Here is a 16,602-nt window from a genome sequence, read left to right on the forward strand (position 1 = left end):
TTTTCCAGTACAAAAACTCATGGCTTCATTTAAAAGTGCAACTCGTCCCATAATACAATCCCTTACATGGCGAGATTGACAGAAAAATTACATGGCGAGATTGACAGAAAAATATAAAAGTTTCGGCTCTCGGACAACAAAAGGGAGCAAAAAAAAAAAAAAAGGAAAAACAGAAAATTGCGTTGGGGTGAAGGGGTAAGACTCTCTATATATTCTAAGTACTTAAGTATGTCGTTTTTTTATTTTGCAGGGGAAACATGGAAAAACGTTACTGGCAAAGGCTGCACTAACGATGATGCCTGCAAATATAATTTTGTCAATACCATTGGGATTGTAGAAGGATCAGGGACGGAATTGATCTGTTAGATGATACATCATAATCTGAGCATTATTAATGATTGAATGAGTGAATAAATGCAAAATCAAATCTAATGATCTTTCTAATAAAAATCTTCTGTAACCTGTCTAATAAATAATATATAGATAATGCACATTGTATAAGACCTTCCATTAGGGCATTTAATTTTTTAAGCACCAACGGTCTTTTTGGTCTGTAGTGTTGTGAGAGTAAAACACTCAATATTCTTGTTATATGAGTTACAGCATACCAGCTGCCATGTACTTTAGATTATAAGCATAGCTAAATAATAAGAAATTAGATTTTTTTTTCCCGCATACAATTTAGCTAATTAATTAAGATGTTTTTGTTTGATAATTTCATTAAATATGCATTAAGCAATGGTTTGACTCTTTATGACTTCATGGCAAGTGATAATGTGTAAGATAACAAGTCCCGAAAAGAGACAAAGAATAACTGTTAACGGTTATCTATCCTCAGATACATTTTAAAATGATTTTTTTTAAACATCATGAAATATCCTAATTTATAATACTTAAGTCTAAACATTAAAATAGATAAACATTGGCTTTGCTATGCAGATTTAATATCAGCAGTCAATTTATTATTATAAAGGCCACTTTACACGCTACAATTTATCTGACAATATGTCGTCGGGGTCACGGTTTTCGTGATGCACTTCCGTCATTGATAGCGACATCGTTGCATGTGACACCAATGTGCAACTCCGAACTATCGCAAATAGGGTGAAAATCGTTGATTGTTGAAATGTCATTCAGTTTCAAAATATTGTTCGTCGTTTGGAACGCAGCAGACATATTGCTAATTTTGACACCCTGCCAACGACGAACAACATCCACGCGACCGTCTTGATCAAACAATATATCACTGAACGATGTAGCATCATTTGTGAGATGTGAACGTGTGACCGCTACAAAACGACTTATGAGCGATCTCGGCAAATCGTAACTACGATCTGGGCTTTTCACATCACTAACGAGATCGCTGGCGATATCGTTGTATGTAAAGCAGCCTTAAAGGGGTTATCCGGCTTATTTTGTTTTTTTTTTTCATTCTTACCCTATGGGGCTACATTGGGGCAGGTAAGTAGATAGTGACCACTTACTTGCCCTGCTGTCAGACCGCTCCTGCCGCGATTTTGCTGCTTCCGGTCATTTCATGTCAACATGGGCAGGGCCATGTTGACATGCAAATCTGGAAACAGCATGTCACCGCCCTGCTGGGCGGGTACAGTGTGAGGAGTCTCCGCCCCCTTCCCTGCACCCTCCCACACATTCCCCCGCACCCCGTACTCTGCCCACAACCTCCCCCTGCACTTCTGTGGGACCTGTGACCTGGGGGCGGGGCCTGGCGGTGGCTGCCGTGGTGTCACTGCCAGCACCGGACCCCTGCTCAGGATCGCATATTCAAATGTACCGGCATCACAGATGCCGGTATATTTGAAAGTGCTGATGAGAAGGAGCGTTGCACTTCTCATCACTGTCCCGCTGTCTGTGCTCTCTTCAACACAGCGGTGACGTCACTACTGTGCTGATATGGCCAGAGCACAGACAGCGCACGAACGTGCAGGAGCGACGGGGGACCGAGGATGGGTGAGTATGTACTCCCTACATGTATTCCCTATGGGGGTTCGGTGCAGAGCCTGATGTGTGTATGCGGTGCAGAGCCCGATGTGTATGCGGTGCAGAGCCCGATGTGTGTATGCGGTGCAGAGCCCGATGTGTGTATGCGGTGCAGAGCCTGATGTGTGTATGCGGTGCAAAGCCTGATGTGTCTATGCCGTACAGAGCCTGATGTGTGTATGCGGTGCAGAGCCTGATGTGTGTATGTGGTGCATAGCCTGATGTGTGTGTGCGGTGCAGAGCCTGATGTGTGTGTGCGGTGCAGAGCCTGATGTGTGTATGCGGTGCAGAGCATGATGTGTGTATGCGGTGCAGAGCCTGATGTGTGTATAGGGTGCAGAGCCCAATGTATGTATGCGGTGCAGAGCCTGAAGTGTGTGTGTGCGGTGCACAGCCCTATGTGTATGCGGTGCAGAGCCTGATGTGTGTATGCGGTGCAGAGCCTGATGTGTGTATGCGGTGCAGAGCCCGATGTGTGTATGCGGTGCAGAGCCTGATGTGTGTATGCGGTGCAGAGCCTGATGTGTGTGTGCGGTGCAGAGCTTGATGTGTGTGTGCGGTGCGGAGCCTGATGTGTGTGTGCGGTGCAGAGCCCGATGTGTGTGTGCGGTGCAGAGCCCGATGTGTGTGTGCAGTGCAGAGCCTGATGTGCGTGTGTGCGGGGCAGAGCCCAATGTGTGTATGCGGTGCAGAGCCTGATGTGGGTCTGTTATTTGCAATGCTTTAGTGATAACAGGTCAGGTGCTGGGGCAGAATATACTGACAGGGAATGTGTGTGCAGGGGGCGGGCAGGGGGCAGGGCTGGACACTGGGGTGGGGCTGGACACTGAGGGCGGGCGGTGCCAGCTGTGACTGGGAGGTTCAGCACAGGAAGTGGTCAGTTTCTTTGTGCTGATTGTAAACAAAGAACTGCAGAGAATAAAGGGATAATTAAAGAGGAACAAAAGTTAGAAAACAAAAAATAACAATGTAGGGGTGTTTTATATGACAATACAGCGCAGATTAGCTTAAACTCAAAAATGTTTGTTATGTCGGACAACCCCTTTAAGAGTACAAGATTAGAAAAAGTAACATCACTATTTAGAGATGCAAAAATAATGTTAAGTAGAATTCTACTCAAATGTAAAACATTTGTATTGAAGCGTGGATTTTTTGTATTTCACTTTAACACAAAAAATGACAACTGCTAGATTGCATTGTTCTGAACCAATAAGGGTCATCAAAGGTTAAAAACATCTTGAAATCTCCTAATTTTCAATACTTACAGTACTACTAAGCATTAAAATAGGTAAACATTTGTGTTGGTGTGCAGCTTTAATTTCAGAAGTCAATTTATTACTATAAGAGGATGAGATTAGAAAAAAAGTAACACCACTATTTAGAGATGCACAAATGACTGTAAATAGAATTCTACTCAAATTTAGAAAATTTGCATTCAAGCGTGGATTTTTTTGTGTTTCACTTGAACACAAAAAAATAGCAACTTCTACATAGTATTGTTCTAAACCATTAAGGGCCATCAAAAGGCTAAAAAATTGATTAAATCCTTATACCCACCTTAAATGTCACCTTCCGGCTTTACTGCTCCTCACTGTTACTCATCTGTGGCGATGAGAAAACTTTTTGTCAAGGACTCGCCAATCTCAAATTCAGTATGAGCCTTAGCTAGGGCTCAGTAAATGAGCACTTTCCCCAAAAGTCGGCAATGTTCGGCTTTGTTCGATAACTGATTGCATTTTCCAAAAATGCTTTTCTAATAACATGTTACGGTTTTGGACAGGATTGTTTTGCTATATGATGAACAGGGGGATGTGTTTAATGAGTGGAGAGGGTGGGGACTTGGGAGAAGTGTAATGTCTGCCCGGGACCACAGACTAATTACTGCTGTCATGGATAGACTAGAGGAAAGCTGCCCACTCAGCAGGATCCCAAAACCCCCGAAACCCTGGAACCCCTATACAGGGATTTGGAATTACACAAGGTCCAGGAGATCGCTACCTTTGGAAGGCTGCATTACAGGAAAGAGGAGTCATCAGGAAGGGTCCAAACAAAGAGGTACAAAAAGGAACAAAATTGGCAGGCAAAAGGGTGGTCAGGAATTCAGGCTGAGGTCAAACCAGAGATGGCAGCAAAGTACAGAACATGGCAGGAAGGAGAGTAGTCAGTGAATGGGCAGAGGTCAAGCGTGGGGATCCAAAGTTTGAGAGCAGGGTGTGAATCAGAGATAAGCAGAATTGCAAAAATATATCTGGCAGGGACCAACAGACAGGATGGAGAATTAAAGGGTCTTCCCATTGGCTGTAGCTGAAAGTTGGTAACTTCAGTTGGAAGACACATGCCACCCCAGTCAGCCAGTAGTACTGCAGGTCCCAGGGAAACCCAGTTAAGTGAATGGGTGTAGCCTGCACCCACCAGAGTCAATGGCACTGACTCCTCCCCTATCATCAGCACTGTCCATGGTGGGAATATGGCAACGCCTGGTGACCAAAGCAGAATTTGCAGGAGCGGACTCCTTGAGGACATGACAAGAAGCCAGAGGAGCGGCTTAATTTTTATTTTCTTAACTTTATTTGTGAATGTTCCTGCAGCCAATCACTGAGCAGAAAAGATTTACAAGGTTCAGATGCAAGATATTCAAGAGCTAAGGTGCCCTAAGGTTAATCTCAGAGCTGACCCTACCTTGCCGTGGAGCTCGGCACCCTAAAATTCACTTATTAGACTCACCCTCAGAGACCCTGAACAAATCCCTAAGATATAAGGTCTGCTGGTTCCAAATTATCTGCAACCACTAGTTTGACCACAAATAGTTAAATAACCAACTATCAGCAATAATAGTCACATGTATCCACTACCACATACCATACTGAATCATAATGGCTCCAGTATGCAAGGTCCATTCAAATAGTTAGGACTACTGGTGCGCACCACAGCACATAGCAAACAGATGATTGATGTATAAAAATACATTTTTCTAATTTTCCAGAAAATTAAAAACCTTATTATTCAACAGGTTTATATAATATCCTTCTCTATTTGAGATGTGGAAAATTTGAGTTTTAGAATTTTTTTCTCAATTCCCTGATTATTTTTGTAATTAAACACCAAACCAATCATTTGCATTTCACCAGGAAAGTAAAACAGTAAAAGAAAATGAAATTTTCGTAAAAGGATGGATATTTACTTTTCGTTAGAAAGAAAAAAACGGTAAAAGCTTCTGTAGACAAATAAAATAAATCCACGTAAACGTCCTCAGGGAAGGCAAATATATTCTCTTGATATATTTCAAGATATAAACAATGCACAAAAGCAAACAATACACATCATTATCTTTTGGCAAGATCAAATTGAAAGATATTCTAATGGATTCCTTGTAAGACACATCATCACTGTATTGCTATATTACGGCAACCATGAACTTGCTGAGAGGAGAATGCTAAGACCCGCTAAGGGACTAGATGTCATCCATCCCACGATACAATACATTCTTTACCTTTCCTAAGAGTATTTATATTATCCCTGTGTACAGACAACAGGACGAGCAGAAAAGAATTCGAGAAGACACCCATCATCCATAATGAAGAACCTGGTGGCTTTACTTTGCATGATCTCCGCTCTTGTCGGCTCAGGTAAGACCAGTCTACTCACTACACGATATATACACTTAGTGCACTATATTGTGTCTTCAAACTTTATTGAAAAGTTCCTCGATCATTTTCAACAGGTCTATGCTTATGTAAAATGTAATATATTTTAGATGTTGTACGTCTCTGCTAAAAAAATGTAATATCATTTCATCAGGGGGAATGAAATGATATTACATTAATATCGTGAAACGTACGTCGGTGTCTCAGGTATTGGGGGACCTCTCTGCTACATCCAGTGGACCTTTGTGTGCAAAAAAATGGGTATGGCTCTATATATTTATCTAGGGACCATTCTCACCATGTGAATGCTGCTAGGGCATTGTGTAATACTTAGTGCAATTTTGGATGATATGTTATTCTTTACCCCTCTCTGTTAGCCCCTGTACAGGTGCTTTTTGTATATTCTGTATAGCCACTGCTTGGTTCTATCTGTTTCAATTTTCTATGCAGTTACAACAGACCTATTTATATGCATGGTGATTCCATATTGATATGATTCATTGGTAATGTTCACATGTGCTGCTATATTGTGTTGATGGGATTGTGTGCAATGACTATTTTCCATACAGTGAATATAGGGGTACATTATACGATTACATATACTTGCACTATAGGTGATATGTATTATTATTATTATTATTATTATTATTATTATTATTATTATTATTATTATTATTATTATGTCTTAAGCTTATTTGCAGCAGAAAATAAAAATAATCATCTTTTCATGTGACTGGGATTTCACATCCAACGTCGATACCCTTGGTAATAGTCATTGTACTATTTTATTACATTTGTATATTTTGTATTGTATCTTGGTCCATGGACTATTCTGCCCTCTTCTTGTGCCAGTTCCTATAAAAAATTGTTAATTTTGCCCAATACTCTGCGTTCTTCCTCCTGTTTTTCATAACAAGTAAGGTGTTCCCATAGACCAAACTCCAGAGATGGTTTTACTTAGACCAGTTTTTTACACAATGGGAGGTTTATGGATGATCTAAAACAATAATTCTCTTACACTAACAATGGGGGTTGAAAAGTATCCCAAACCCATAGTAGTCATGTAAAGCAGAATAAATAAATTAAAACTAAGACAACTATTATGAATAAAAAAATCTTTATAACTCGATTATTCAAGTCAACTTAGGTCCAAGTTTTGGCAGTGACCAATATAATGGTTTTGTTGGGTAAGATTATTAAAAAAAAATATGTATATGTTATTATATATTATTTACAGTGATGGAAATCATTATTTGATCCCTTGCTGATTTTGTAAGTTTTCCACAGACAGAGACATGAACAGTCTATAATTTTAAGGGTGGGTTAATTTTAACAGTGAGTGATAGAATATCCAAAATAAAATCCGGAAAATCACATTGTATAAATTATATAAATTTATTTGCATTTTGCAGAGAAAAATAAGTATTTGATTCATCTGACAAATAACTTAATACTTGGTGACAAAACCCTTTTTGGCAGCCCAGCAGTCAGACTTTTTTGTAGTTGATGATGATGCTTGCGCACGTCAGGAGAAATTTTGCTCCACTCCTCTTTGCAGATTATCTGTAAACATTACGATTTTGAGGCTGTTGCTTGGCAACTCGGAGCTTCAGCTGCCTTCATTGGTTTTCTATGGGATTACGGTCTGGAGACTGGCTAGGCAACTTCATGACCTTAATGTGCTTCTTTTTGAGCCACTCCTTTGTAGCCTTGGATGTATATTTTGGGACATTGTTATACTGGAAGACCCAGCCATGACCCATTTTTAATGTCCTGGCGGAGGGAGGTTGTCACTTAGAGTTTTACGATATTTGACTTCATCCATTGTGCCATCAATGCGGTGAAGTAGTTCTGTGCCCTTGGCAGAGAAACACCCCAAAACATAATGTTTTCACCTCAATGCTTGACAGTTGCGATAGTGTTCTTTGGGTCATAGGCAGCATTTTCCTCCAAACATGGCGAATTGAGTTAAGATCAAAGAGCTTATTTTTTGTCTCCTCTGACCTCTGCACCTTTCCCAATCACTCTCAAAATCATCCAGGTGTTCATTGGCTAACTTCAGATGCGCCAGGTTTGACATGGGCCTTCTTCAGATGGGCCGGCTGCTCATGGCCCTTCTTCAGATGGGCCAGCTGCACATGGGCCTTCTTGAGCAGAGGGACTTTGCAGGCACTGCCGGATTTTAAACCATTACGGTGTAATGTATTACCAATGGTTTTCTTGGTGACAGTAATCCCAGCTGCTTTGAGATCATTCACAAGTTCCCCTGTGTAGTTTTTGGCTGATCTCTCACCTTCCTGATCCTGGAGACCCCACGAGGTGAGAATTTGCATAGAGCCCAATATCGATGTCAATTGACACTCATTTTGTATTTCTTCTATTTTCTTACTATTGCACCAGCAGTTTCTCCTTCTCTCCCAGCGTCTTACTTATGGTTTTGTAGCCCATTCCAGCCTTGTGCAGGTCTATGATCTCGTCCCTGACATCCTTAGAATGCTCTTTGGTCACTCATGTTGTAGTGGTCAGTGTCTGACTGATTAATGGAGTCTGTGGACAAGGGTCTTTTATACAGGCGACAATGTAAGAGCCATCTGTAATGCAGGTAACGAGGGGATTAGGAGCGTCTAAGTGTCTGTAGGAGCCAGAACTCCTAATGGTTGGTAGGGGATCAAATACTTTTTTCTCTCTGCAAAATGCAAATAATTTTATATAATTTATACAATAGGATTTTCTGGATTTTATTTTGGATATTCTCTCAATATTAACATTAACCTACCCCTAAAATTATAGACTCTTCATGTCTTTGTCAGTGGGCAAACTTACAAAATCAGCAAGGGGTAAAATAATTTTTTCCTTCACTATATATAAAATTATATATTCATCTTTTCACCTGAATGCCCCTTTATTTTATGACTTTCACCATATAATATCACTGAAATATACCCTTTTATTTTAGCCTCTTCCTATAAATGTTATTCGGGCTTCTCCCCTAATTCTACAACATGTAAGCAGTCTGAGATTGAATGTCTTGGAAATCGATGCATGACCGCCTGCCAATACGTTATCCGAGGTGAGTGCAACATATTTCTTCTTTACCAAAATTAGAGCATCACCCCTTAGCTCTTGTTTTCTGATGTCTATTTGGTTTTTTTTTTCATAGGCGGTAATATGTTTAAATCAATACTGAAAAGCTGCGCAAATGAAACCATGTGCGGGACCAACGGCTCAGTAGCGACAGAAAATATAATGTATCGGTTTTATGCCAAATGCTGCACCGGACACTTATGCAATACTGATGAATATGAACGTGAGTGTCACAATGGCAATAATCATATAAGAATAATTGATAAAAAACAAAATCTTATTCAAGTAAAGATTTTCAACTTTGCAAATTATTGAAGATTTGTTAGTTATTTTTAACAATTATTGCTTAAAGGATGAAATTCTCTACAGATATAATTACTTTTATTGTTTAGTGCACTGGAAACCAAGAAGTGAGAAATTTTTGCTGCTGCTTCCGTCGATCCTCTAAATGTTCGGAACCTTAAATACAAAATTTTCGCGAATCAAGAATGTAAACAAGAAAGTTAAATTTTTTTTACACCAAGCAGAGATTTCCAATGTAATGGAGCAAATGACATTAAAAGGAATCTCTCAACAGGTTTTTGTAATGTAATCCAAGAGCAGCATGGTGTAAGGATAGAGACTAATTCCAGCGATGCGTCACTTATTAGGCTGTGTGTTGCTGTTTCAATAAATCTGTGTTTTATAAGCAGGAGATTAACATTACAGGACTAGCTGCTTCATGTCTCCTAGTCCTGCTGCTCTATGTAAACTCGCCCACACCACTTTTTAGCAGCTGTCAATTTCTTTCAAAAATTAGAATACAACCAAAGCTGCCAATCAGTGTTTTGGGTGTAATTGTACAGGACTCAGCTTTATGAACACTGCTAGATCTGCAGTAAAGAAATCGGAGATTGTATCAAAATGACAGTGTGCAGAAGAGCAAGGCACACATCTCAGCCCCTACATTTTGCTGCTCTGAGATTACATATGAAGAACCTTCTGACTAGAGATGAGCGAACCCGGGGTTCGATGTTTATACTGAACACAGACTCTTCTTAAAAAACAGAGTTTGGGTTTGGAGTTAAAGTGCTTTGTGTATGAAAACTATGTGCGCAAGCATCTCTGTGCTCTGGTACTCTTGGTGCTCAGCCCAATGTGAGCCGCTTGCAGTGTATCAATGGTTTGCACTGGGGATAGCAACAACGGGATCAGATGTAGTGTTTGTGATGACATGGACTCTGTCAGTGTCAGTGCTTAGCATGGGTTAAGTTTCTTAAAATTCAGGCGGACGTGATGATACTTTGTTTATAAACTAGGGATAAGCCCCTCATTGTTTCTTCAAGATTCTCAGGAGTCTAGTGTTAAAGTTCTTGTTGACTCATGTAATTACCTTGGCCAGTGAAGGTCAGATACCCAGACAAATCAATTATGCGAACCTCCTATTGCATTACTATGTGTATTGCTGGATGTAGCTTGAAATCTGGCCAATAAGAGCCAGTCTTATCCAACAATCGTGAAGACCATAAATGTCTGGAGAGCTCAGGGGTATAAAAAGGAGGACTGTCCATTGTCCAGGGTGACATTGGCTACATGGTACCAATCGAGGATCTGCGGATCCAATTGGCAATCCATATCTGAACCTGGATTATAATACTACATGGACTTCAGCATCGAATGAAAGGATTTGTCTGAGATATCAAAGACTACTTAAGGAAGGAATCCGGCTGGGGATCATCAAGTCACCTGACTACAGACTTTACGATACTCAGCCAGCTTCCTAAATCTGGCATTATTCCTTTCTCGGTGGGTGCCTGCCGAAAGCGGGGTGCTGCTGGATTGGAGTAAGTAGCCCTGGAAGCTCTGAGGCACGGACATTCTAATCCCTGGTGAGCCAGCGAAAGGGTGAGAAACTGTTGACGATTACATTTGTGTGTTTGCTGGTTATGTGTCATATGCTACTAATTGTTTGGGGATCCAATACAGTCTTAATATTGTGATTCCCTCACCCTGTGTTGTCTGATTAGTGTTCCGCCGACGGTTAAGGAGGTCAGGCGCTTGGTTGGGATGAGCCCTGGGCCATGCTGTCTTTCTAAAGGCGACCGAGCCAGCGGATGAGAGCACCCACTGACCCCCATGTCTCCACAAGAGAGCACCCACTGACCCCCGTGTCTCCACAGTGTACACAAACAAAAAAATGGAAAAACTCTTCCCAACCACCCCAGGAAGGGATCTGTTTATGGCTGGCTATATGTGGGCAGTGACTTCCATTGGGATTCAGGTCAAGTCCGGATCCTAAACCAGAATTTAACAAAAGTCCGAACCGAACTGGTTTTCTCATCTCTACTGCTGACAAATGACCTTGTTTTTAGTCAACACGTTAGTCAATATCTTTCATTGTTTGTGTTCCTCCAGTTCCTCCAGAAGATCCAACGCCAAATGGTGTAAAATGTCCAACCACCTACTGTATCGGCACTCCTGAGGAATGTAACAGTACCAGCAAGGAGATGAATTGCACTGGATCTATGAACAAATGTTTCCAATTTAGTGGAGATGTACTGTACCCTGGTAAGTGATTTGAACGTCCTAAAGAATTTTATGGTGCCTACAAGAAAATGTTTTGTTAGTATAAATCCATATAAAACAGTAGGATTACAGAGCTCCTGTGCTAAGGATATTAAATAGTCTGGAGACTGTCAAATTGTATTGACACTGCAATAAAGGATTATTTAACTAAACTATTTATATATTCTAATTACTTAAGGATGCTTGTTTTTTTATTTTGCAGGTGAAACATGGAAAAATGTTACTGGCAAAGGTTGCACCAATGATGATGCCTGCAAATATAATTTTGTCAATACCATTGGGATTGTAAAACGACCAGGGACCGAATTGATCTGTTAGATGTTACGTCATAGGGGTACTTTGCACGTTGCGACATCGCTACTGCGATATCGTCGGGGTTAAATCGAAAGTGACGCACATCCGGCGCCGGTAATGACGTTGCAACGTGTAAAGCCTAGATGCGCCGGTAAACGATCACAAAAGTGTTGTAAATCGACGATCTGTGTAGCGTCGGTCATTTCCATAATGTCTGGACGACCGCTGTTACGATTTTGTTCCTCGTTCCTGCGGCAGCACACATCGCTGTGTATGAAGCCGCAGGAGCGAGGAACATCTCCTCACCTGCCTCCACCGGATATGCGGAAGGAAGGAGGTGGGCGGGATGTTTACGTCCCGCTCATCTCCACCCCGCCGCGTGATGTCAATAAGTTAGTAAGGAGGCGGGTCGCCGGCCAGAGCGACGTCGCAGGGCAGGTAAGTGCGTGCGAAGCTGCCGTAGCGATAATGTTCGCTACGGCAGCTATCACAAGATATCGCATGTGCGATGGAGGTGGATGCTACCGCGCTCGGCATCGCTAGCATCGGCTAGCAATATTGCAGCTTGCAAAGTACTCCTTAATTTCAGCAGACAATTTATTACTATAAAAGGATGAGATTAGAAAAAAGTAACTCGACTATTTAGAGATGCACAAAAATGTTTAAATTAAATTCTACTCATATGTAGAAAATTTGCCTTGAAGTGTGTATTTTTTTGTATTTCACTTTAACATAAAGAAATGGCAACTACTAGATGGTATTGTTCTGAACCAATAAAGGCCATCAGAAGGTTAAAAAATTGATTAAATTCTTAGGCTATGTTCACACACTGCGTTTTTTACCCGCGTTTTTGGTGCGTTTTTGCTGCAGAAATTTCTTGAGAAATTCTTGTAACCTTTCTGCAGACATTTCCCAGCAAAACTTATGGAAAAAAAATTAGCTGTGCACATACTGTGTTTTTTTCTTAAGAAAATTCTTTCAGTAGATTTTCTTAAGAAAAAGAATGAGCATGTCACTTCTTTTCTGCAGCTAACTGCGTTATTTCACTCCATTGATTGTAATGTAATCATGAAATAGCGCAGGAATAACGCAGGTAGCAAGTTAGGTGCGTTATTCCTGAGTTACACCTGCGTTATTTCGCGTTTTTAGAACATAGTGTACATCACTGCCCTGCGTTTTGCAGGGAAGTGATGTCCCTAGGAAGAGGGAGTTCCTCCAATTTCAGTGATGGCAGAAAGTAGTGATCTCACACACACACATACATACAGTGCCTACAAATAGTATTCAACCCCCTGCAGATTTAGCAGGTTTACACATTCGGAATTAACTTGGCATTGTGACATTTGGACTGTAGATCAGCCTGGAAGTGTGAAATGCAGCAAAAAAGAATGCTATTTCTTTTTTTTTTTTTTTTTAAATTGTGAAAAGTTTATTCAGAGGGTCATTTATTATTCAACCCCTCAAACCACCAGAATTCTGTTTGGTTCCCCTAAAGTATTAAGAAGTATTTCAGGTACAAAGAACAATGAGCTTCACATGTTTGGATTAATTATCTCTTTTTCCAGCCTTTTCTGACTAATTAAGACCCTCCCCAAACTTGTGAACAGCACTCATACATGGTCAACATGGGAAAGACAAAGGAGCATTCCAAGGCCATCAGAGACAAGATCGTGGAGGGTCACAAGGCTGGCAAGGGGTACAAAACCCTTTCCAAGGAGTTGGGCCTACCTATCTCCACTGTTGGGAGCATCATCCGGAAGTGGAAGGCTTATGGAACTACTGTTAGCCTTCCACGGCCTGGACAGCCTTTGAAAGTTTCCTCATGTGCCGAGGCCAGGCTTGCCCGAAGAGTCAAGGCTAACCCAAGGACAACAAGGAAGGAGCTCCGGGAAGATCTCATGGCAGTGTGGACATTGGTTTCAGTCAATACCATAAGTAACGTACTCCACCGCAATGGTCTGCGTTCCAGACGAGCCCGTAAGGTACATTTACTTTCAAAGCGTCATGTCAAGGCTCGTCTACAGTTTGCTCATGATCACTTGGAGGACTCTGAGACAGACTGGTTCAAGGTTCTCTGGTCTGATGAGACCAAGATCGAGATCTTTGGTGCCAACCACACACGTGACGTTTGGAGACTGGATGGCACTGCATACGACCCCAAGAATACCATCCCTACAGTCAAGCATGCTGGTGGCAGCATCATGCTGTGGGGCTGTTTCTCAGCCAAGGGGCCTGGCCATCTGGTCCGCATCCTTGGGAAGATGGATAACACGGCCTACCTGGAAATTTTGGCCAAGAACCTCCACTCCTCCATCAAGGATCTTAAGATGGGTCGTCATTTCATCTTCCAACAAGACAATGACCTGAAGCACACAGCCAAGAAAACCAAGGCCTGGTTCAAGAGGGAAAAAATCAAGGTGTTGCAGTGGCCTAGTCAGTCTCCTGACCTTAACCCAATTGAAAACTTGTGGAAGGAGCTCAAGATTAAAGTCCACATGAGATACCCAAAGAACCTAGATAAGTTGGAGAAGATCTGCATGGAGGAGTAGGCCAAGATAACTCCAGAGACCTGTGCCAGGCTGATCAGGTCTTATAAAAGACGATTATTAGCTGTTATTGCAAACAAGGGTTATTCCACAAAATATTAAACCTAGGGGTTGAATAATAATTGACCCACACTTTTATGTTGAAAATTTATTCAAATTTAACTGAGCAACATAACTTGTTGGTTTGTAAGATTTATGCATCTGTTAATAAATCCTGCTCTTGTTTGAAGTTTGCAGGCTCTAACTTATTTGCATCTTATCAAACCTGCTAAATCTGCAGGGGGTTGAATACTACTTGTAGGCACTGTATATAATGCACACACATAGAAATCAAACGTACATATTTAAAAAAAAAAAAGGGGGCTCCGCTGTATTTTTACCGTCCAGCCGAGGGGTAAACACACAGCGGCAGCCCGGTATTCTCAGTCTGGGGAGGGCAAGGACCAGGGTTAATGCCCCCCACTCCTGCAGCGGAGAATGTCAGCCCGCAGCTGCCCCGGGACTGTCGCATCTATTATGTGGCAGTCCCGGCGTGTCCCCGACTCTTCCAGATTGCCATGATGTGGTGGCAATCAAGGTAATATGGAGTTAACGGCAACCAATAGCTGCCGCTAAGTCCAAGATTAGTAATGGAAGCGTCTATGACACGCCATCACTAATTTGTAAGTGAAAGTAAAGAAACACTCACACACACTGAAAAATCCTTTATTTTGAATAAAAGACAAAAAGCCCCTTTCTCCATTTTATTAAACTCCCTGAAAAACCCAGCTCTGACGTAATCCACAGCGATGTCCCGCGGCACTTCCAGCTCTGCTCCAGCCGCATGTGACAGTTCTCCACGCAGCCTCGTTTAGTGAGCGAGAGGTGAATGCGGCTCCTGCGGGTACCTAAAGGTCATTTCTCACGACCGGTAATGTGAACACATTACCAGCAGCGAGAACTGCAGTGTGTGTGGTGGCTGAGAACACAAACATCATAAATAAAGCTGGAATATCTATCCCTCTATTATCTATCTATATTATCTATCTATCTATTCCCCTAAATATCTATCTATTATCTATCTATATTGATCTATCTATCCATCTATCTATCTATCTATTATCTATCTTTCTATATTATCTATCTATCTATTCCCCAAATATCTATCTATCCCTCTATTATCTATCTATCTATTATCTATCTATATCTATCTATCCCTCTATCTATCTATCATCTATCTATCTCTCTATTATCTATCTATTTTTTTATTTATTTTTTTTTCATTTTCAACGTGCTTTATTGCTGTAAAGGCATTAAAAAACGCAAGGACCATCCTGAAAAAAAACATACGGAAAATGCACCAAAACGCACATGCGTTATTGGTGCGTTTTTTAACGCAGGTGCGCTAATCCTTCAATCTCAAGAAATTTCTTAAGAAATTTCTTAAGAAAAGTCATTTTTCTAGTGTGAACATAGCCTTATACTCACCTTACATGTCACCTTCCGGCCATTCTGCTCCTCACTGTTACTCATCCGTAGAGATGAGCGAACTTGTTTGATAAAGGTTCGCCAATCTCAAATTCAGTATGACCCTTAAACGGATGGGCTTGGGTTCAGTAAATGAGCACTTTCCCAAAAAGTTGCCAATGTTCGGTTTTGTTCGATAACTTTGCATTTTCCAAAAATGCTTTTCTAATAATATTTTATGATTTTGTACAGGACTGGGGTGCTGTATGATGAACAGAAGGATGTGTTTAATGAATGGAGAGGGTGCGGACTTGGGAGAAGTGTAATGTATGCCCGTGACCACAGACTCAGGATGGCTGTCACGGACAGACTAGAGGACAGCCGACCACTCAGCAGTATCCCAAGAACCCCAAAACCCTTGAATTCCTGTACAGGGATTTGGAATTATGCAAGGTCCGGGAGATCGCTGCCTATGGAAGGCTGTAATCCAGGAAAGAGTAGTCAACAGGCAAACCAGGAGGTACAAAAAAAGACAAAATTGGTAGGCAAGAGGTTGGTCAGGAATTCAGGCTAAGGTCAAAACAGAAATGGCAGTAAAGTACAGAACATGGCAGGTAGGAGAGTAGTCAGTGAACGGGCAGAGGTCAAATACGGGGATCAGAAGTTCAGAAGCAGGATGTGAATCAGAGATAAGCAGAACTACATAACTATATGTGGAAGGAGAACAAGCAGACAAGAGGGGGCATTAGAAGGGTGTGGTGTCTTCCCATTGACTGTAGCTGAAAGGTGGTAACTTCAGCCTGAAGACATACACCACCCCAGTCAGCCAGTGGTATTGCAAGTCCCAGGGAAACCAACTTTAGTGGATGAGTGGAGCCTGCACCCACCAGAGCTACTGGCGCCAACTGCTCCCCTATCACCAGCACTGTCCATGGCAGGAACATGGAGATGCCTGGTGACCAAAGCAGAATTTGCAGGAGCGAACTCCAGTGGGGATGTGACAAGAAGCTATACGAGCAGCG

General features: G+C 41.6%; 1 protein-coding gene across 1 annotated transcript; it reads left to right on the top strand.

The window, feature by feature from the left end:
• Nucleotides 1-5,462: 5,462 nt before the first annotated feature.
• LOC142256593 (phospholipase A2 inhibitor and Ly6/PLAUR domain-containing protein-like) lies at nt 5,463-12,236 on the top strand. The gene is made up of 5 exons (XM_075328349.1): nt 5,463-5,627; nt 8,602-8,715; nt 8,806-8,952; nt 11,124-11,276; nt 11,497-12,236. Exons 1-5 carry the CDS (start codon nt 5,576-5,578, stop codon nt 11,610-11,612), a joined length of 582 nt encoding a protein of 193 aa, XP_075184464.1. The 5' UTR covers nt 5,463-5,575; the 3' UTR covers nt 11,613-12,236.
• Nucleotides 12,237-16,602: the final 4,366 nt, after the last annotated feature.

Source organism: Anomaloglossus baeobatrachus, chromosome 11 (assembly GCF_048569485.1).
Source record: "Anomaloglossus baeobatrachus isolate aAnoBae1 chromosome 11, aAnoBae1.hap1, whole genome shotgun sequence".
Lineage (NCBI taxonomy): Eukaryota > Metazoa > Chordata > Amphibia > Anura > Aromobatidae > Anomaloglossus > Anomaloglossus baeobatrachus.